The sequence below is a fragment of the Coptis chinensis genome, chromosome 1, assembly GCF_015680905.1.
Source record: "Coptis chinensis isolate HL-2020 chromosome 1, ASM1568090v1, whole genome shotgun sequence".
Taxonomy (NCBI): Eukaryota; Viridiplantae; Streptophyta; class Magnoliopsida; order Ranunculales; family Ranunculaceae; genus Coptis; species Coptis chinensis.
In genome coordinates this window covers 1138061-1160698 of record NC_141456.1, presented here as the reverse complement: position 1 = coordinate 1160698, position 22638 = coordinate 1138061, and the positions used below count along the sequence as shown (strand labels likewise).

Sequence of the window (22638 nt, the reverse complement as noted above, 5' to 3'; positions counted from 1 at the left end):
TTACAAAATGAAAATGCAAATAACCTTATCTCAAACTGAAAATCTATATCACCTCAAAGGAAAACAAAGCCTATTTACGCTTGAAATTAACGCAAAACCAAAGAAGATTGGTTCTTCAACACTAAACCCGGACTTATCAACTTTGGTTTTGTAGCGTCGATTTCAAGATAGGCTTTGTTTTCCTTTAAGGTGATATAGATTTTCAGTTGAGATAAGGTTATTTGCATTTTCATTTTGTAAATTTTTGTAATGAAGATAACTTTTGTTTAAGTTTAAAATTTTTATTGGTTTTTATTTATCCGCATATTTGAACTGTTTAAGGGTTTTGGAAGTTGAGAGTGCGTCACACTTCGGAGATCGAAGAGTCGGGAACAAATAATATTTTTCCGAATTCTGTCGAAATTCGGGGTGTGACAGGTGTGTTTGTTATGATGGAAACACTATGGAAAGGAAAGGAAAATAAGAGTGGTCCACCTTTTCCATAGTTTTTAAGGCGTTTGTTTACCCATGGAAAGGAAATGAGATTTTCCATATAGAAACAAAATCATAGAAATGGAAAAGGTTTTGTGTCCTTAGCTAACCCCTGAAAATTTTGTGGAAATGAAAGGAAAGGAAATAGATAGATAGGGACTTACTACTAATACACCCATTACCCAACAATACAATTATTCATTTCCATAGCTTTTGCAAACAAACATGATTATTTCTTTCCCCAGTTTTTACTTTCTTTTCCCCAGTTTACCAAACACATACCATTTAAAATTATTTCTTTTCCATTCCATTCCATAGTGGACCACCCATTTTATTTCCTTTCCTTTCAATGAATTAAAATTTAACAAACACACCCTGAATCTCACTCATTGATGATTTAAAACAATGTACAATGCACACAAGTGTCCGTTATTATATCCGGATTAAGAGGACAAGCATCCATAATAACAGAGGTGTTTGTTCTCTTACATAGTCAGTATAAATAAAAACAACCTCACTTGGTCCTGTTCAATACACACAAAGTGTACTAGTGTAATCTTATAGTCAAGATAAACTAATACCATATTATACTACAACTGTACTAATAATTTGTCCAAATCCATTTAGATTGTGAACGTTTACTTATACTTTATAAAGTACTGATGATATGATCTTCTGTGTGTCACCACACACCATATCATCTACAACATAAAGTATTAGACACATGCATATAACATATATAATATACATAACATTTGCCCATATGATTCTCATTCAAAATATAAAATTTTTTTTTTTTTTTGAATAAGTTTTTTAAAGTTAACTTATAAACTCTTATATAAACTTGACCTCTTTTATCCTCCTCCACAATACATGTCGGTCATTTGTCTAGAGGAGGAACAAAAAGATAACCTCATTTACATTTGAAAGAGCAAATCCACCTAATGACGTAAAAGGTTGTCTCTTTGACTAGATTGACACAAGCACCATGGTATTTTCTCCTTACCCAAGAGAATCTTGATAGACCTAAGAGAGTCCGATGCTACCTCCACCTAATGTTAATACTCCGACAACCATAGACCTTATCATATTGCCTTTAGTTCTTGAAATAAGACCGGATTTCATCCCTCCCGAACCCGAAGCACATTTTAATATTTCCCTCACAATCTCTTATTGTTCCTCCTGCTCCACAACATCATATAACCATCATTCAATTTGAACATATCTTGTTCGGCTTTAACCATTTGCGTAACTTCAAAGCATAGTTTCATCTCACCATTATACCAAGTCTGTCTAAGAACATTCTATCACTATAGATATTCTTGACTTCATCCAATTGACTTTGTACATACAAAAGTAATACAAAAGTAATATTTTTAGTATATAACCCTATCAGAAGCAATGTATATATATGGCTTCCCCTATTTCATGGCATGGTCAGGTCAAAATTAATGTTGACGGCGCATCGAAAGGCAACCTAGGACGACCTTCTAGCTATGGATTGTCTTTCATAGATTGGGAAGGCAACTTCAAGCTGATAGTTGGCAAACCTCTAGGGATTGCAAAAAACTATTGGGGCGAGTGTTGTACACTTATCGAAGGTGCATAAATAGCAATCGACTGAGGATGCATGACTTAACATGTGGATTGAGTCTGATTCGGCAGCAGCAGTCACATCGTATAAAAATGGCTCTATGTTGTAGAAACTAAAAGGAAGATGGGAGTGTTATATGAGGAGAGCTCATTCCATTTTTGTGTCGCACATATGGAAAGAGGCTAATCTTGTATCAAACGTAGTAGCTAAGAAAGCATTAAACATGCCTATAGGTGGATATTTCTAACACATGGTCAAGCCCCCATGGGTGTATAGATGGGAGGCTCCATATCATGTTCACTACATATTTTCTTGATGTGGGAATGCATTCACGCATTCTCTTTTTCCTTGTAACTTTTTTCATTTTCTTTAGTACAATTTTTTTGCCGAGCCAAAAAAGGGGTTGGGGGTTGGGGGTTGGGGGTGGGGGTGGTTCCCCCCAAGTCGCTAGTTAGTTCTTTAAACGCCAAATTTTCTTTCACAAGTATCTAGCTTGAAGGCTACATATAATAAATTGATTGAGCGATAGCCAACAAAGTATATTTTCACATTTTTTTACTTGGATAATTAAATCGTGTGATATGAATTATACACGTGCAACATAGATGAAACAAAAAAAATTTATCCCTTGATGATTTTTTTGGGCTTGTGTATGTTCTAACATACCTTGCATTTCTATGTACATCACAACTTCTTTTGTAACACTATTATTTTGACAATACAATTACCTTTAAGCAAAAAATAATAATAATATGAAACAAAAATGTAAGATATTTTCCCCTAAATTTTCTGTCATTTTAAGTGATGATGTAAAGAAAGGAGACTCCCCGGTTGGTCGGTAATTAACATTATAACGAAACGAGGCAAGCTATAGGGGTAGTTAAATTACCAAACCGGTTATTAATTAAGATGGATGTTTATGAAAATTTAATCATTCAAAAACTTTCATCACTCCCTTTCAAGAGGTCATTTGCGACTTTTTTGTATCCAGTAATTCGAGATCGATAATTCTTACTGAACATGCGCCTTTAGACTTTATTTAGAGTAGTTGGATGTTCGATTCAAAGCAATGTTATATCTTGAATGGGACTAGGCGACTAGCTAACATTGTATCTGCCTTAATATGTCTATTTAGTTAACGCCTTGCGAAAATTGACAAATGGATTGGAGTGTGAATAAATTAAAGAAAAAAATAGAGAAAGTAATTAAGTGGACTAACAGAACTACAAAAAAACTAAAATATCACTTTTAGGGTTAATTTTTTTATATATATAACTGAAGTGCAAATACATTAGTGACCTTTTTAGGGTTTTATTAGAAAAATAAGTAAGATGAGGTGGGTTGTAAGTAGACGTTGTAGGTTAGAAACTAGGGAAGATGTTGAAAGCAGAACAAAATTTTACACCAACAAGCAACCTCTCCCCCTTTACATACATACATACAGAGACATACTCTCTTTTTTAATTCATAATAACAGGTCTTTTTGTTAGCCTAAACGTTTGCATCAATCGCTGGTAAAGGTCTTTCCAAACTCTCCTTCTCTCTAACTGAAATACTTCTCTTCTTCACCATATATTCTGTTGGGAGTTTCTTTCTCTTTCTCCTCGTTTTGTTTACCTAATAAATCTATACTTTGTAACTTCAACAAACTATCAAACCTTAAAACGGCCATCTCTTTTTCTTCTTTAGGGGACACTTAAACTATTTATGTCTCTCTTGCTTGATCATCTTTTAGATTGAACTTTTTTGCCGTTGAGGTTCATTTTATTGGCTTACTGGGTGAAGTTAGTCAGAAGTTAGGTAGGAAGGAAGTAGATCATGTGCACCAGAGGCCACTGGAGACCCGCCGAGGATGAGAAACTGAGGGAATTAGTAGAGATGTATGGCCCTCATAACTGGAATGCTATCGCCGAAAAACTCCATGGAAGATCAGGTGATTATCCAAAATATACTTTGTAAACCCTAGTTGTGTTAAGATTAGATCTTTTAATTTATTTGTTTTTTCTCTTTTGGAGGCTAAACCTAATAATCAGGTTGGATTAGAGGTCAGTACTGGTGAATTATGTATGTGTTGCATACTTCATTTGAAATATCACCCTTTTTAAGGCTCTTTAACAGTAACTAAATATCAGAGATGTTGATCTACTTCAATTCTTTAGCTCTTTTTCATCCGATTAGTCATTAAGCGGATTAGAGAATTTTTATTTTTCATGCATCTTACAAGAAAAACTTTGGTAGATCAAATCTTCCAATTCAATTAGTAAATGGGTGAATGAAACACACAAAAAATTTCATCTCAAATATTTGTTACTTCTTGTAACTAGGTTAGCTAGGGATTCAACATAGATACTCTTTCTCCATTGAAAATGAACTTATGGTCTAAAGCACAAGCAGGTAAGAAACGATAATCTAATTTGTTCAAATACACCAATTGGTTTAGGTTACTATTAGGGTTAATTAAGTTCTAGTCCGGCCATATCCAAACATACTCTAAAGTCTAAACTCATACAACATGTCAAGCATGTGTGTTAGTGTGTTACACGACAGGGTCCATTCTTTCTAAGTTGGTGTTAACTAATTTGTCATTCAATGATATTATTCAGGAAAAAGCTGTAGGTTGAGATGGTTTAATCAGTTGGATCCCAGAATCAACCGAAACCCTTTTACCGAGGAGGAAGAGGAACGACTTTTAGCATCTCATCGTATCCATGGAAATAGATGGTCAATTATCGCTCGGCTTTTCCCTGGACGCACAGATAACGCAGTAAAGAATCATTGGCATGTGATAATGGCGCGGAGGTGTAGGGAGAGGTCAAGGTTTTACGCCAAAAGAGCTGCCCAAAGCTTAATTAGTGGTAGAAAGTCAGTCTCAAAACATGAGATGGGAATGAAGATTGAACATAGGAACCACTCTTCTATTCGGGAGTACTATGAAAGATGTTCTGATCCTATTATCTATAATCATCATGCCAATCTCAAGAACATATACTCTCCAGTACCTAACTACAGTCCAGCTATAGGTGAGGATAATTAGTATCACCTGATTCACCTCATTTGCTGTTCTTTCTCACTGTAATAATATTGCTTCCATGTTTAATTACCAGATTTTTTTCTTATTCATTTTTCATATTGAAATTGCAGATAAAAATGACCCAGTCGAGTTTTACGACTTTCTACAAGTAAACACTGACTCTAATCGAAGCGAAGTGATAAATCATGCGAGGAATGAAGAGGAAGAAGTAGAACAGGAGACCAGAAAGCAAATGAAGGACGAGGCTGGCAACCCGTTTATAGATTTTTTATCTATAGGAAGCTCTTGATCAGAGTTGGTGCCCAGAAACTTGACTTATTACCCCGCCGTAAGGACACTATATACAAATTTCAGATACTCTAACTTGTTGAATCTCCTAGTAGGTGTAGTTTTTCAAATGCAAGAGAACTATAATATTTATGTAATATGTTAAAGGAGTTTTGCAGTATCTGAGAAAACTATACCTAGTAATGGAGAAACGACTTCAATATTGTCCCAAAACATGCATGAATCAAAAAGAGACAAGACATGCAGTTGTTATATAATATTTGCTCCTGTGAATTATTTTTGTTTAGTGTGACCAACAGTAATTCTTGCCTTCAAGTTTAGTGTGAAAACTCTACGACTGCAGTAGCACTTAGCACTGCGCATATGAAAGGATAATCGTCTAAATGCAAAATCTTCAAGTTTACTCGTCTCATCCTTTTTATCAAATAGCTACACGCAATGCCTCCCAAAATTGTAGGAATCCTGAAAGTTCAAAACTCAAAACAATATATTCTTTAATTTGCAAGAAGAAGATTAGTCCGTGCACCCTAGCTACCTGTGGCTTCCATGTAGCGTAGCCAGCAGTATTTTCTACTGATGAATTCACTCCTTATCACTGTGCAGGCAAAATGTGAGGTTTTATATAAATCAATTATCTCAAACTATTTTATTTTTATTTTGAATTTTATTTTAGCTAAAGCGGGCATTGTATTATGTATTATTATTAATTGTTTGCTATTTTTACCTTCTTTGTTTCATTTTCCAAATTGAAATTAAGTATACTTTGCACTTGGGTTGTTAAGTGTTGAGAACATATATTTGACTCTTGCCAGTAAGCTAAGGTAATACAGATTTTAGTTGTGCTCTCGCTATCAGTGACATATTCCTGTTAGTGATCTTCCAACTAGGCTGCTTATCAAACTCAAAACTGAAAGAGGAACACCTCTTTTTTGTAAATAATATATTCTCCATACCTGTCTACATATTGGAACCTCAAGATTGAGTTCAGGTTAGAAAACGACATAAAAAATAAAGCTACTGAGTGATGTTGAAGATATGTTGGTAATCAAATGGTCTTTTACTTAATTGAAACCGCCATTAGCGAGTAAATGCTCTCCCCTTCTAGAAAAGTACACCAAACATCATATCACTGAAGATAAATGCGGTGCTGACATAACTTATGGCGATGAAGCTACGACTTCTTGAAAAGACCTATAACCACCTATGTCGATCGATTTAGCTCGATTGTTTCACAGACCATATCAATATGAATAAACTGCAACCCTTAATTGGATTTTTTTCATCATTGAATCAACTGTTGATTTTAACTGACCATGATATTCTTACTTTCTAAACGGCCAAATTTTTTTTCTCACTAGATGGACTGTTATGACATCAACTGAAGATGTCGCTTTAGAACTATATACTCGAACAGTTTCTTGTTGAGTTATCAGCATCACACACCTATGCCTTCGAGACGTATTTGGTATATATGTATGTACAAAGGCGGCTTTAAAAGTTCTCCTATCGATCGCTATTGTTTTTGTCCACACTTTTATTTCACTAAATAATTATTAGTCTGAAGACTTGTTCGTACTTACATTCAAGAGTGGAAGTTCTAAAAGGATTCTGCACGTACCTTTCAAGTCAAGATTGATTCTGGTAACAACAATGTGAAATTATTATGGTTTAGTCATTGTGTATTTAGTAGAACATTCTGCAGACATGGATATATATAAATATATATAGTTCAGCAACAAATGCTAATGATCATACCAAGGAAATGTAAGAAGCATAAATTACATATATATATACTGTATATATTTAATTAAGTATGGAATATATACTTTCCAAATAGTAGAAAGGTTCCCTCATTCCCTTGGCTTGGCTTATTGATGAATGAGGTTTTTATATCTTTATATATTGTATTTAAGGATGTTCAGGGAGCAGTGAAGATTCTTAAAGAAGCAGAAACAACCCCTTGGTATTGTAGAAACTTGGTAGAAACATAGCATGAGAATCCTTGCAGGATGTTCCTTTTTGTCATTTGTATAGAGAGGTCAATAGAAGTGTAGACTATTTGGCAAACCTCTTTTTTTTTTTTTTTGCTAAAAGATAATTGTGTATATAGCAAAAAGAAAAAGATACAGTTATATCTCTTATAGCCCCTCCAACATTACAACGATTTAAGCAATAAATCTATAGTAGGTGAAGTGTTGGTTCTCCATACTATACTATGTGGAAATCTGGTCTGTGAGGCCACTATTGTTGCTGGCATTCGCTAAAGTTGCTCCTCTTGTGGCACATTTATCTGCTCCGAACACAGTGGATGAAAATTTCTTTTGTAACATAACACCTCTAGATAGAAAACCCCCCTATCTGTCATGATGTAAGAGGTATGATATTTCAAAGATTTTAATGCAGGTAAGGGTCTATAACCCGTACAAAGTCCAATTGTTGCCTGAGGGTATAAGTGTAATTGCGCAACAATTTCGAAATTCCGAGGGAAAAAACCTAAGGTTAGATTGATAGGAGGGAAAAAACATGTTCCCTAAAAATGCAAATGCAAAAACAGCATTACCGCTCACTAAACATTCGCTCACTTCTCTGCTCCCGTTACACAACTCTCTCACTCCAACAAAACCCTGGTCCTTCATCACCCTCTTCATCTTTCTCACCTTGGTTCCCTATACTTCAAAACTCCATCACCCAACGAAACTTACCTCTTGGAAAATGCACACACGCTCGAATCATAAGATTTGGGGACTACTCAAATCGTTTTCTAACAAACAATCTTATAAACATGTATTCCAAGTGTGGGGTTTTAGATTACGCTCGAAAACTGTTCGACCAAAGTCCTAACAGAGACCTTGTGACGTGGAACTCAATTCTTGCTGGGTATGCTGTTTCTGCTGAAACTGATGATAGTAAAATATTTGATGGGTTTTGTTTGTTTCGAGGTTTAAGAAGGTGTGAAGAACTTTCGCCTACTCGGCTTACGTTAGCACCTGTTCTTAAGATGGCTTTGTTTTCGGGATGTATTTCAATATCTGAAGCTATACATTGTTACGCTGCTAAAGTTGGGTTGGACTTTGATGTGTTTATATCGGGGATTTTAGTTAATATTTACACGAAAGTAGGATGGGTTGAAGAGGCGAGGCGGTTGTTTGACGAGATGCCTGAAAAAGATGTTGTTATGTGGAATGTGATGCTTAAGGCGTACGTGCAGTCGGGTGCTTATGATACTGAAGTTTTTAGGTTGTTTTCAGAGTTTCATAGTAGTGGTCTTCGTCCGGATGATATTAGTGTGAATTGTGTTCTTCGTGAGTTATCTAAAGGAGTTGTGTCTGAGGAATTAAGTAAGAGTATTGATCAGGTTCGTGCTTATGCGGTCAAAGTGAGTTTGTTAAATGATGTTAGGGATGTATTTAAGTGGAATAAAACAATGTCTGAGTACGTCAATGCTGGTGAAAATCGAGCTGCTCTTGAATGCTTTTTGGAGATGACAAGATCAAATGTAGAATGTGATAAGGTGACATTTGTCATCGCTCTTAGTTCAGCAATGGGTACCAATGATTTGAAAGTTGGACAACAAATTCAATGTAGGGTGGTGAAATCTGGTTTTGATTTTGATATTTCTATTGCAAATAGTCTTATTAACATGTATGCAAAGATGGGGTGCTTGAATTATGCACTAGCAATTTTTAGCGAAATGGAAGAGTTAGATTTGATTTCTTGGAACTCAATGATATCTAGTTGTGTGCAAGGTGGTTTGGGGAAAGAATCACTAAATTTATTCTTGGACCTATTATGCGAAGGCCTAAGACCCGATCAATTTACGTTGGCTAGTGTTTTACGGGCTTGTTCATCTGTTCCCCATGGGTTCTACTTAGGTCGACAAGTTCATGTTCATGCAGTTAAATTGGGTTGCATAGGTGATGTATTTGTCTCAACAGCACTTATTGATGTTTATGGTAAGAGTGGAAGAATGGAAGAAGCAGAGCTTGTTTACAAGATAAGGGAGGGGTTTGATTTAGGATCGTGTAATGCAATGATGGCAGGGTACATAAATAATCAAGATAGTAGTAAGGCATTAAGTTTATTCTCTTTGATACACAAGGATGGTAAGAAGTCAGACCAGTTCACATTGGCAACAGCAATTAATGCCTGTGGTTCTTCAGTTGTGTTGGAACAGGGTAAACAAATTCAAGCTCATGTGATCAAGCTTGGATTTGATTCTGATTTATGTGTAAGTAGTGGAATTTTAGGCATGTACGTAAAATGTGGTGATATGAAAGGCGCATCTCTGGTTTTTGATGGTATTTGTGAGCCTGATGATGTTGCCTGGACAGCCATGATCTCTGGATGTGTGGAGAATGGAGATGTAGACCATGCTCTCTGGCTCTACCATCAGATGAGACACTCAGGAATCCTACCTGACGAGTACACTTTTGCAACCCTGATCAAAGCCTGTTCATGTCTAACAGCATTTGAACAAGGGAAGCAAATCCATGCAAATGTGATAAAGTTGGAGTGCCTCTCAGATCCTTTTGTTGGAACTTCACTTATAGACATGTATGCAAAGTGTGGGAGCATATCTGAATCATACACGTTGTTTAAGAGAATGAATGTGACCAATATTGCCCTATGGAATGCCATGATGGTGGGTCTAGCACAGCATGGAAATGGTGAAGAAGCTCTAAATCTTTTCAGAGAGATGAGGATTCAAGGTGTTATACCTGATAAAATCAGTTTTATAGGCATACTCTCTGCTTGTAGCTACTCGGGATTAGTTTCTGAAGCTTATGGGCACTTCGACTCAATGTATAAAGATTACGGTATTGAGCCAGAGATCGAGCATTATTCTTGCCTTGTTGATGTGCTTGCCCGTGCAGGACTTCTCGAGAATGCAGAAAAGTTGATCTCGAATATGCCTTTTGCCCCTTCGGCTTCAATGTATAGAGCTCTACTTGGTGCTTGTTGGGTTCAAAAAAATGCTGAAGTAGGAAAACGCATAGCCAGTCAGCTCTTGGCTCTTGATCCATTAGACTCTTCTGCTTATGTACTTATGTCAAATATATATGCTGCTGCCAACCAATGGAACCAGGTTGCTGATGCTAGGAAGATGATGAAGACAAGGAATGTGAAGAAAGACACTGGGTATAGCTGGATTGATGTAAAGAACAAAGTACATTTGTTTGTGGTGGATGATAACTCCCATCCCCAGGCGGCTGCAGTAATCAGTAAGGTCGAGGAATGATATGTTCCTGATACAGATTTCTTGTTGCATGATGTGGAGAACGAGGATAAAGAACGTGCTCTGTATTACCACAGTGAGAAACTTGCAAAAGCTTATGGGCTAATAAGTACTCCTCCATCCACAACAATAAGAGTAATAAAAAACCTTCGTGTTTGTGGGGATTGTCATTATAATTTCAATGAACTGAAAATACTCAATGTGTATGTACAGAAGATCTTCACCAGAATATTCTAGGTGTAGAATATCCTAACTAAGGAAAGATATTATAGGATTTGATACACAATGAAGCATGAGCTGTATCTATTCTTCACCAGTAGCATGAGCTGTAGATTGTGTTTCCATAGTCATAATGCAATCAAATATATATCGAGGACTGTCGAACGTGAAATAGTAGTGAGGGATGCAAATCGATTCCATTGCTTTAAGAAGGGAACATGTTCATGTGGTGATTACTGGTAATGTTATACAGATACTTTTGCACTGAGTAGTTATCTGTACTGGCAAATCCATTCCAATGACTTGATAGGGTCTATAAGACAATCATTTTGTGTTCCTTACCATTCATTTGGGTGAATTATCTTAGGTTCTATATATTCTCCACGTACACATACTCTCCTGTAGGTATGCCTAGTGGGTTGTGGGTTCACTGTGTTGCGATCCAATTTTTTAAACTTTGAAAGTCGAAATGTGAGAGTGATTTGTCAATGGTGTTGACTTGTACAACTCCAAGTCTTCAACTACCTCCTCATGGTGCCATGATCTGGCTAAATTCTTGGATAGTGGTGATTTGGTCTAGCTTGATGTCTCATTCAAATATAATCAAAACAAAAAAAGGTTAAGAAAAAACATATGAACTTCTCTAATAGAGTAGACTTTTTAGTCCATGAGAATTTGCCGTTGCGTCAACTTGCTCTGCAGTGGAATGGGAGATCTAACCAATGCACTGAACTCCACCAGAAGAAAAAAAAATATAGTCCTCAACTCCTCACAACGCTTGTTTCAGAAAAAGAAAGAAAAAACATTTGTACATAACAAGAAAAGTATTCACCGCCAACTTTTTAGATTACATCTATCTATACAAATTACAAACACAAACAAAGTTGTTTCCCTGACATTTCAACCTCTGGTCCTGACAATTGTGATTGTACCTCTTCCTTGAGTCTGGATTCTGATGAAGGATACCACATCTTTACCAGAAAGGCCAGGTCCATCGGGCGAAATACTTGGACGAGAAGCGAAATCCCCAACTGGGTGCTTGACAGGTCTAGTGGGAGGCATAAGTATCCTCTCGTTTATATCATTTAGGGTCACATCCCCCTCAAAACCTCCAGGCTTCACAACTGCAAATGGGTAAACCACCCCCTTTGCAAACTTCCTTCGACTAGCCCGGAGATCACAAGCTGTATAGTTAACACCAATTTTCAAGTTAATTCTATACACAAAAAATCAATTATATATGTCACAAAACTAATCCTCAAATTAACTGGAAATAATAGCATTGGTGTTTAAACTGGAGTCTGTGACTAAATTTCTTCATCGATGATTAGGTGATAAAAGTAATGGTACTTTATTAGCGTCGTTTCTTCATTTCAAAGTCGCACTTGTACATACCATATAAGAAAGTGTGCTACCCCTATACCCTCATAGTATCTTACTACTTAATCAAGTGAGCAGAGCAAACGATCTTGGCAAAAGAGGGTATGCGTACAAAAACAAAGTTGGTTGGTTTCTGTCTCTCTGTCCTCACCTATCTCTCTCTGCCTCTCCCTCCTTTTTTCCCCTGTACCAAACCCTAACTACTTAGCAGTTATCTAGTTATTAGATAATCGATCAGTTTACTGAATTCCCTCAAACTCTATCGAGTTGACTTGGTGAACATTGCTTCGAAATTAAATATGACGGTAAAGAAAAATACCGGAAGAATAAGGAGGATCTCTCGCAATCAGGGTGTTACTAGTCTTGTTTATGTCCATGTAACTTGAAGATGAAGAATTATCTGTATCAGAGGCTGATGTTGCTTCTTCAGGTGCTCTTTTCTCTCCACTGCTTATGCTGCCCAAGGAAAAGTGTAAATCCTCGTCTGTATCACAACAAAATTAAAAAAAGCATATAACTATGTAAGAAGAGAGTAAGCTTGAAGGGCTTCATGCAAATTAAATCAAGATCTTCACACTGCATGCTAATTGCACCTAATACTGTAAAGGTAATCTAAATAGTTATATATAGAATTCTCAGATTTACCTTGCATTCTACTTGTATTAGTTATATCACTGAAGCAGTTCAAATTCTGTCAAGGAAACGAACCATATTTTTCAGGCAACAATCCAATTATACAACACATCTTGATCTGCAAAGACTTGGTAGCTTAAACATTAAATACCTGTAAAATGCCTTCTGAGGTGGTGGTATGGTCATGATCATCATATAACAACCGCCGGCGCTTGCATCGGTTATTCCACTCCACCAAAGCGTCTTCTAAATAACCCGTCGAGAAATTGCACTTGTCCATAGGCGAGTAAAAAGGCTGGGTTGTCTCCATAACTGGTGATAAAAAATCAATGTAATGTAATAAGAACTCTACTGGTTGCACTTGCACATACTAGGAGTTACTTGACAGCATAAAACCAGATATATGGACATACACTATACAGTATTACAGTGGAAGTGAGAATTTTTAATATGGCCATACCCGTTGACATATCTGCATTAAAAATTCCTCCAAAGTTATTATAAAGCTCCTCCCCCAAGCTAGAGTTGGAGAGTATGGGGAAGGGGTATGTAGACTGCTATCAAATGCCATGTCCACTGTCACATGAAAATGCACACAAAATTGACATAGAAGCAACACATGTATGTAAGTAAGAGATTTTCTTTAAAAAGTATAAAGACAACAAAAGAAATTCGCCAGTCAACGGAACGGGAAGAAAGAAACTTTCTCGGGATTCGTGTATATACTTTTTTTAGCTGGTGTGTGGTGTGCGGGGGACCAAATAATTGTTGACCCCATGATTGTTCATTATGTCATGATCAGGTCAGCAGAAAAAGGCCACGTGGCATTCACCCAATGAGTGAAAAGGAATTCTGTGCTCCGTAACGACCAATGAAAACTTGACATGTATGTACTCTCCCCTGTTATAGAACGGTAGAACACATTGGATCACTACTGCAGCCGACAAAATTCAAATTTGAGATTGTGTTGTGAATGTTTGATTGATTTACTTTAGCAGGTGGGTTGGATTTTGGTAATAGACTGTTACAACTTTTTTCACATTTTCCACATCATAATAGTGGGGGTCCAAATCTTCTAAATTCATAATCTGAGTGCTCTGTGGGCATGCCTGATTGCTCATGCTGCTTTAGGTTAGTAGTTAGGACCACATGTACTACATCATTTGATTTCTTTCCTTATGAGAGTGAGACCACTTTTATCTGTAAGATCCATTTTTCCTTGAATACTTAGTCTACTTAACTGCATTTGGCTGGCAGTGCTAAAACTGTGAACTGAAAAGTGTTTTTTCCTTTGAGTTTGTGTTTATCAATTTGCAGCTCTGAAAAAAATGACAGTGAATAAATATGTTTAGGACAGCAAGCAGCAGATGTCGGGGGGCAATTTCACAATGCACAAGTTGTTCAATGTGATGAAGCTATCGAAAAAGATTGGTAAATACTGTCTGGCCATCCCATTACAGAAATTTAGGCTTAATCAAAGCAACTACACGAGCTATATTGGAAATGGCAAAATAGAATGACCTTGACAAACTGTTTGAGAAAGCCAAAACACTAAAATTAAAAATCAAAAAAGAATTCATTGCTTGCATGTTCTTTCTAAGGCAAAACAGAGTACAAGGAGTAGGAACATATTATCAGAGCCTGCATTCTCTTCACCGCCAAATCTCCGTCCAAAATCAACAAAATGTTCCAATAAGCAGCAATTGCATGAAGCAAAGTCAACTAATTAAGTAATCACATCATATACAAGAGGATTAGGACTGGACTCCTTTCCCAAAGAGCAGCTAGATGAACCCTACAATGGTTCATTCAAAATTACATTTTAAGGTACAGCAAGTTGTGACACAACTCAATAATTAACACGCGGAGACCATCAACAAGAGCAAGTACACATTTCCACGTAAACGCAACATGTGTGAAAAGACAAGCCACACTGCTGGCAATTGTCCCTCGATTCCAATTTCCGACAGTCCTTGGCGGCCAATTTTTTCCCCCCCCTTGTCACCAAATTACCATCCGCGCTTCAGGATAGGGGCAATGGTGGCAAGTCATATCCTCCAGAGTAATTCTGAATAATGGCTCATGATGAGATTGGTTCGTAAGGATAAGAGAGCCAAGGGTGCTTCAGGGCTTCTGATGCAGTTGGACGCTTCTTCGGATTTATTTCAAGGAGATGCGCAACAAAGTCAACAAAACCTTGGTCACCCATAGGCAGCCGATGCCGCAGGGACGATTTCTTGGGTATCAGGTATTCCAGCCTGTTCGTATCCTGCAGAGAGTAGGAAATACGCACAAGAATAAATAAATCGCACCCAAGTAGAATACTTTACTTTCATAACTGAAGCAACCACGTGAATATAAATGGAGGGAAACATGATATGTGGAGACAAATCACAACTGATTCAAAAGAAACAAAACAAGCTGCACTCAAATTCTCAAATGCATATGGGAATCGAAGGCACACAGCAAAACCACTCTAACAAAACGAAAAACATAGCGCTCTTCTGGATGGATGTGTCCAGCTAAATAGATCAACTTTTCCAATTAGGTAACAAATATTTTGTTTGATTACTTTTCAGCTACAACCTGTACCATAGTCATGTTCGTCTTTGGAATGCATAGCATTGCATGCATCTTTTAGTTGCAGTAGCACCAGTATGAGATGCTAAATGCATCTTTAATATTAAGTCTCCAGATATCGAGAATTATTTCTGAATTCATTATATGCAGATATGCTTCATGAAAAACTGCCAATTCTTCTAAAAATTCCTTTCTTTGAACTTTCCAACAGATGGAACAGTGACCATTAGACAGAGTAATTAAAAAGAGAGGAGATTTATGCAGATGACCATTGGACAACCTAGCTAGCTGACTAAATTCTAAAACTTCAAAGGAAAACAACAGTACAAATTGCAACCGAACAATTACCTGATTTCTTTCATAAAGCATGTGGTTTTTGGTGAAGTATTTGTATGTATCTCGTCCCTTGGCAAGCATACCTTGGTCAATGGGACCTATGATTCCAATCACACGTGCCAGTAGAGTTGCAGGAGAGTCATTTTGGAAGAGAACCTGATTTAAAAAAGTTTAAATTCAAAACCCTAGTTTAGCAATCACCAATATAAACTCCTTGGACCAACTGGCAAGTAAATTACACCATTCAAAATAAGCATTGCCCAGCACAAGACTAACAATACTGTTCACAAGATGCATTACTAACATTTTGAAACTTCTAAATCCTTCATGTCCTAAATGGATATAAATAACAAAACAAGTATGACCGCACAAAAAAGTCCTTTTACTAGAGGATTTCAATTACAAGATTCTCATACGAATATGCTTTTTGTGAAATAATCCTCTAGTTAAACAAAAGTTTATTACAGACAACAGAAAACCATCCAAGTGCATGACAATCCATAAGGTAAGGTAACCGGCATTATAGCCAGCTACCAAATAAAAGTGCCCTCGTGAACTGCTTGGACATTAGGATGTCAGTCACTCAGCCCAACAAGGAACCCTTTCGTTCAGCAAAAGCATGCATTGTACATTTGTACGCAAGATTAAAAAGACCAAGCAACACTTGGGAATAACAAAAGGTAGTCAATTTCGGATTAGACTAATTCACACAATCTATCCGTCAGAAAGAACAAAGACAAAACCAAATAATTAAAATATTACTAACCAAGCAAAAAAACAAAAAATTAAAATATTACTATGATAGCTTCAACAATAATAAATATCCAAAACTTTATCCAAAAATTATTATCAATAGGAACCGGCGTAAAACCTCCAGTAATGTTTGTTGATGAGAACAAGAAGGGTCACTGATTGATTGAACTTACATTTCCAGTACAAAGTTCCGCCAAGATGCAGCCAAGTGACCAGATGTCTATCTTTTTGTCATAAGGAAGTCCCAAAATAACCTCCGGGGCTCGATAGGACCTAGACTGAACATACGAGCAAAGATGATCTGTCTGAAAGCAACTACTCCCAAGGTCAATGACCTTCACCTCACACCTACTGTAACTCTTCACCAAAATATTCTCAGGTTTCAAATCACAATGTATAAGGCCAAGACCATGCAAAAACTGAAGTGACTCCAAACACTGAATAGTAATTGACTGCATCAATAGAATCCAAGATTAGCGCTGAATAACATAATAAAATAAATTAAAAACTGAAAAGTAATGCAGATGAGCATTCAACTATATTGTATGCCAACAAACCTGTAACCTGGGCATCGTAAAGTAAACCTCTCCTCCAGATTCTCGATTGAATTTGTGAAATTCATATAAGTTTGCCTTGAGAAGTTCACATACAATCAACAAATGCTCCTGTATATGTGAAAGGGTCAGCAATCAAAACATGCTAACTTAATTATAATGATCATTTGCAGTGTGAGATTGTCAAGTCTGACTATACCCATCGGAGATAAAGGGACTAGAGGGAGCCCATGAAAGTCACCAGGAAACAAGCTCACCACAATACACCAGCATGTTAACTACTATAAAGATTGATTGAAGGAATGCTTACAAATACTATGAATTTTTCTGTACATGCAAGAGATAAAGCAGGCCGCCTCAAAACTGGAAGGCTGCAATTATAATGACTGTACCATTTGCAGTGTGGTCAACAATTTTAACCTGAGGGTTTTATAAAGAAATTTTTTTACTCAAATCAAGATCCATCGATTCAGATTTACCAAATGTCTTGCACATATAAAGAGAAGTGAAAAAATCACACATGCGGATGTGGCTACTACTGGCTTACCTAAGTCAAGGCACATACCACAAAATCTAGGTCGAGGCACATACCAAAATCAAGATTAAAACACATAATTTTATTTTTTTGGAATTACAACCAAAAGGTCTTTTGACTGGTGCAACTTGATATATTTAACCCCTGCATCTATTTATAATATTTCCTTTTCCTTTTTTATGAATAACATCATACAAAAGCTTGAGTGGAAAGCTCAAAAAATTACCCGGTAGTAGAAGAAAATCATACAATCTCAGAAGATGGTACTTGTCACCAGGATCATTCTTGTTGACAAACTTAAGAAGTTTAATTTCATCGAGGCTTTGATCAAAAAAATCTTTGTTGTTCTTTATAATTTTGACGCAAACATCCATTCCTGTGTGCAAGTCATGTGCTTGTATGGCCTTGCTGAAAGCAGCTGATCCTAGATACTCAGTGACATGATAACGGCCAGCTATAACCGAATTTAGAACAACATGGAAATTTTTATCCTCCTCAAAACCGGTCCTGTGATAGAAAATAATAATAATAATTCAGGAAAAGAGTATCAAGATGGAAGCACAAGAACTACAGTCGCCTACTCTCTATCATTATGTGACTCGGTTGAAAAGATATTATTGGCAACTAGCACCACAGCATTTATATATCTTTGTGGACAAGACTTCCAAGTGATTATGAACAACTCATACTTTATAGATAAATGATAAATCTATCTGTAAAGGTTCAATCAAAGCTTGAGGAAGAACCTGCCTGTTTTTCCTGTGCACAATCTTAAGATTGAAGGTTTCAAATTCCTCTTCCTGAGCCTTTATCTGTCTCACTTGCTCTTGAACAGCTGCCGCTTCTTCGTCTTCTAAAGTCGTCCCAGGGTCATCTTCTCTTGCATCACTAGCTCTATCATCTTCAACTTCATTCATATGCTCCCTTTCAATGCATCCATAGTTCAAAAGAGTTGTCGAATTTACAGCATTGGCATTAGTTTCATCCCTAGAGCTCTTAACTGGAGATGAATCACTGCTCTTCCGCCTCCATGTTGCAAGTGTATCATCGTTCCCTATCAAATCATCTTCATCATCTATTGTTTCATCTTCAGTCACCACATTGTGCTTGGTTGACCACAAAGACTTACCAGAGTCTGCTTGTAGAGTATCCCCAGCTCCACGAGGTGGTGGGAAAGAAAACACACCTTCATAATTTGTTCCTGGTACAAAACCAGCCTTTTCAGGCCCCAAAATGTATTTATCCGAATTCTGTGTACCCATCTTCCCTTTTTCCCTGTTAAATCTATCAAGATACCTCTTTTCTGTGTCATTTTGAGAGTGTCCAGAGCCACTAATACCTACATCATGATCGTGAAAGTATTCTAGGTCCCCTTCACTACTCCCTCCAACCAAACTCTCACGTACTTCACTGCCAATATCAGCAGCATCGCTGCTGATTCCCACACCAATCGATCTGACTGAGCCATGCTGATCATCATCTATGTACAGATCATCTGGACGAGGCCTATCATACTCATTCAAAACTCTCCCATTCCCCAACAAAATGAGATCGCTGGGCTGAGTAACAAATCCCTGCCAAACAGGTTCTGCACGCATCAAGTTTAACTCTTCCTCATCCATCAATTGTCCATCATACTGAGCTATTAAATCACTTTCATCATTCCTTCGGTACATTTCAGACATATTATGGCTTGTAGGACAATCTGCAGCAGTAACTTGGTCAATACTTTTTGACTGAACATACTGCTCACCAGAGAAGTAAGAATCCTCCTCAGCAAACGATTGTTCATCGCTCTTCATCTTTGGCCGGACCTCGGTCCTGCTGGTCTGGAACACTTCCAAGCCCCGTTCCCCTTTCATTGTCACTAGGGTAATCAATTTCATGAGCAAGAAACCAAGTTTCATCTTCAATAGGTTGCCGCATGTAGCCAATATCATCATCGTCGTCATACTCATCTGAATCCCAGTATTCATTTGGATAATCAATCAATTCACTCAAACCATCACCAACAGTTGCAAAACCAGAAACCAAATCAGAAGTGTCCTCAGTAATGCCTTGGCTTACAGATAACCAACTATTTCCAACAGTCCTCTTTCCACCTGTAATCAACATTTCCACAAATTGATGTCAACTTGCCATATAAAATGAAAAGAAGAAATGGCTATTGTGAGGGACGACTCGAGAACAAAATACTCATCTATCAAAAGAATATACACTAAGAAAATAAAAGAAAAAGTTGGACAAAACACTTTAAACCATAAGACAATGGCATGCTCTACTTCCTTAAGAGTATGATTGATGTACCTGTCGAATGACAAAGTGTTTCTAACTGTAGCATAACAATAAAATACGTCCTAGAGAACAATAAGAGTAGAGTCCTAATGAAATATGCCATCCAACTACACCCTTTTAGAAAATGAAACCTATCATGATCTATGTGGCAAGTTGACTACTAGGATCTGCGAAGTTTGGAGAGTTGAGGATCGTGTAACATTTCAAATTTTAGTTTAAAACTGTTGAATTAACCTTACAAACCAAACGCAAACTTCCTGAGTTGGACTATTCATTTCAAACAAGCCCTGAAAATATTTCCCAAACACTAAAGTAATCCTAATTACTTAATTATGTAATAAATGAGGTCAAGATGGGGCAAGCAGGTTTTGTAATGTCCAGCTCATAGCCAATTTAGCTCAGTGCTTATTATGTTTGCAGATGTGATTTCCTTTTAAATACCCTGACTTGCAATGCCTGGAAATCTACTCAATTAATTTCGAGCACGGCCCAGACCCTTTAAATAAAAAGTTGTATGTGTTGCTACTGTTGGAGAATACAAGAACAATGTTTGGCATCCCATTTCAAAAGTTGCTAAAGGAGTTAATCATGAACGCATTTTCTGGTGTCTAAGTTGACGCAAAAACATTTTTTATGTAGGTCAGAAACAAGGTCATCAGCATTGCTAATTATTCTCTTTTTTTCGCTTAATTGAATAAATAATTGGAAAATAAAACAGCAAAGTACAAAAATGAGTAATACCCCCAGTAAAGAATTGGTACGATTCAATTCAGTACTTTGTTCGTTGAGGAAGTCCTAGAACAGGTTACAGTGAGCAAATTTATATTAAGGTACAAGATCAGGGTATCAGACAATTTACAGTCACAGAAGCATGTTTTAAAAAGACAGACTGAAATTCCAGATCAATATAACACACGAAAGCTGAATGAGTGAACGAGAAACCTAATAGAGTAGAAGTTAACAAGTCCCTGCATTTCACAGACAAGTACTTGTGATTAAACAGACACTTTGATTTCACAGTAAAAATGCAATAGTGGGTATCCCTAGCAAATTAAATTGCGAAATAACCTGATACGAGATAACATAATCAGGAACAAACCTGCTGAGTTAATTTCTTGCCCAACTGGAACGTCCAGAAATGATCCTATCAAAAAGGTATTATCCAAGCTGCTCAGCTTCGGTCCAGAGCCATGGTGATCAAACTTTTCTTCCCAGTGAACATTTGCAGATTTGTCCTCTGACTTCAACTTGACAGGTGGCAGCCTCGGTAGCTCTTCCTTGTGATTTTCTATCAAAAGTGGCGTATCAAAGCTCACAATATTCTTTTGCTCTGAAATCCCTTGAGACTTCCCAAAGAACAATGCTTTTCCAAACTCGTCCATCTGTTGTTTCATTGCTACTGCATTATCACTACTCTCTGCCTTTTTCTTCCCTTCTTTCCTATTTTCACTTCCATCCTCCTTCGGGGCAGGGAACACTGTCTTTACGGAGCAATCTTTCCATGGATCCAAAGAAGGGTCAGTCGACTCCTTCATGTTAGACCATGCATTGTCTTTCGAGTTATCTTTAGAATAAACACCAAACGCCTTCGATTCCTGTTCAACCTCCTTCTTCTCACCAAACTTAGGGTCAACATTGGTCTTACTTGTACTTCCCTGCCACAATACTTTCTCTTCACCCGACTTGGAAGATTCACTATACTTCAAATCCCCAACACCCCTATGTTTTTTACCTTGTTCCAATATCTGGAGTTCCGAAAAGCAACTAGTAACACTGCCACCACTATCCTTGTTCGTGAAATCAAGAGTACCATTACTCGAATCAACTTTCCACGAGTAAAGATCCGACCCAAACTTCTTCTCATTTCGACACTCTATTTCCTTCACTATAAGCTCTTTCGAAACACTTCCTCCACTACTCCTCTGTTTCCCAACTGCTTTCTCCTCCTCTTCTTCCTCATCCTCCTTTTCAAAATTTCGTGAATCATTCGACATTTTGGATAAATCAGGTCGATTACTTAGTTCTCCAAGTAAAGCAGCTTCAGCTCTAGCAAATCTATTCCTTCTTAGAAAATCCAATATCACATCAACATTATTTTGTGCCATTATCAATCAAAAAACCCTAATCCAGATTTTTCACGAATCCCGAGGTGATGAGAGATCTATGTACGGACGGTTTGAAAACCCTAGTTTTGAACGTTGGAGAGGATCAAGGACGGCAAAAATATATATTTAATGAAACAGAAAAAATATATATATATATATATAAAACAAGGAGAGAGAAGAATAATGAGAGAGTCACAGATCAAGATGAGGTGTAGTTTTTATGTTTGTGTTGTGGTAAAAGAAAAGAGAGTGAATCTATTTGTTCGTGTAAGAAACAAGATTCCATTGACATTAACTCAACGAGGCTTTCTAATGTTTTTTTGGCGTTTGCCCCTTGTAAATAAATGTGTGTAATTAACCAGTTAAATAATAATAATTATAATAATTTTCTAATAAAGTGAGATCTTTATGCCGTCCGACGATTTTGCCTACAAGACCTATATATACATGTCCACGACAGATGTTATCTTTTAAAATAAATTGTCTCTCGCATAAAAAGAGTTTGTTATAAAACATCAAGTCAACTATAAGGTTCCAATATTATACATGAGAACATTCTAATAAGTAGTTGTTATAACAATGGTTTTGCAAATTGAATATTTAAATAAATTAGGGTTTGGCTTATTTA

General features: G+C 37.0%; 4 protein-coding genes across 4 annotated transcripts; 2 read left to right on the top strand and 2 right to left on the bottom strand.

Moving 5' to 3' along the window:
* Positions 1-3421: 3421 nt before the first annotated feature.
* On the top strand, positions 3422-5657 carry MYB54 (myb domain protein 54). The gene is made up of 3 exons (XM_086590832.1): positions 3422-3998; positions 4669-5085; positions 5207-5657. The coding sequence occupies exons 1-3, from the start codon at positions 3884-3886 to the stop codon at positions 5383-5385; spliced, it is 711 nt and encodes a 236-aa protein (XP_086446958.1). The 5' UTR covers positions 3422-3883; the 3' UTR covers positions 5386-5657.
* A 2001-nt stretch (positions 5658-7658) lies between these two features.
* On the top strand, positions 7659-11107 carry LOC147521098 (pentatricopeptide repeat-containing protein At4g33170-like). The gene is given in 2 exon segments (XM_086590712.1): positions 7659-10786; positions 10967-11107. Coding segments are annotated over 2 exon segments (2982 nt in total). The 5' UTR covers positions 7659-7920; the 3' UTR covers positions 11083-11107.
* Positions 11108-11579: 472 nt separating this feature from the next.
* Positions 11580-13515, bottom strand: LOC147521097 (uncharacterized). The gene is made up of 5 exons (XM_086558599.1): positions 13313-13515; positions 13004-13164; positions 12865-12910; positions 12539-12703; positions 11580-12023 (listed from the first exon to the last, which is right to left on the bottom strand). Exons 1-5 carry the CDS (start codon positions 13320-13322, stop codon positions 11740-11742), a joined length of 666 nt encoding a protein of 221 aa, XP_086414725.1. The 5' UTR covers positions 13323-13515; the 3' UTR covers positions 11580-11739.
* An 894-nt stretch (positions 13516-14409) lies between these two features.
* LOC147521096 (uncharacterized) lies at positions 14410-22421 on the bottom strand. Its single transcript, XM_086590622.1, is given in 9 exon segments — positions 14410-15121; positions 15781-15924; positions 16695-16973; positions 17079-17186; positions 17837-17851; positions 17853-18117; positions 18361-19403; positions 19405-19712; positions 21005-22421. Coding segments are annotated over 9 exon segments (3357 nt in total). The 5' UTR covers positions 22011-22421; the 3' UTR covers positions 14410-14932.
* Positions 22422-22638: the final 217 nt, after the last annotated feature.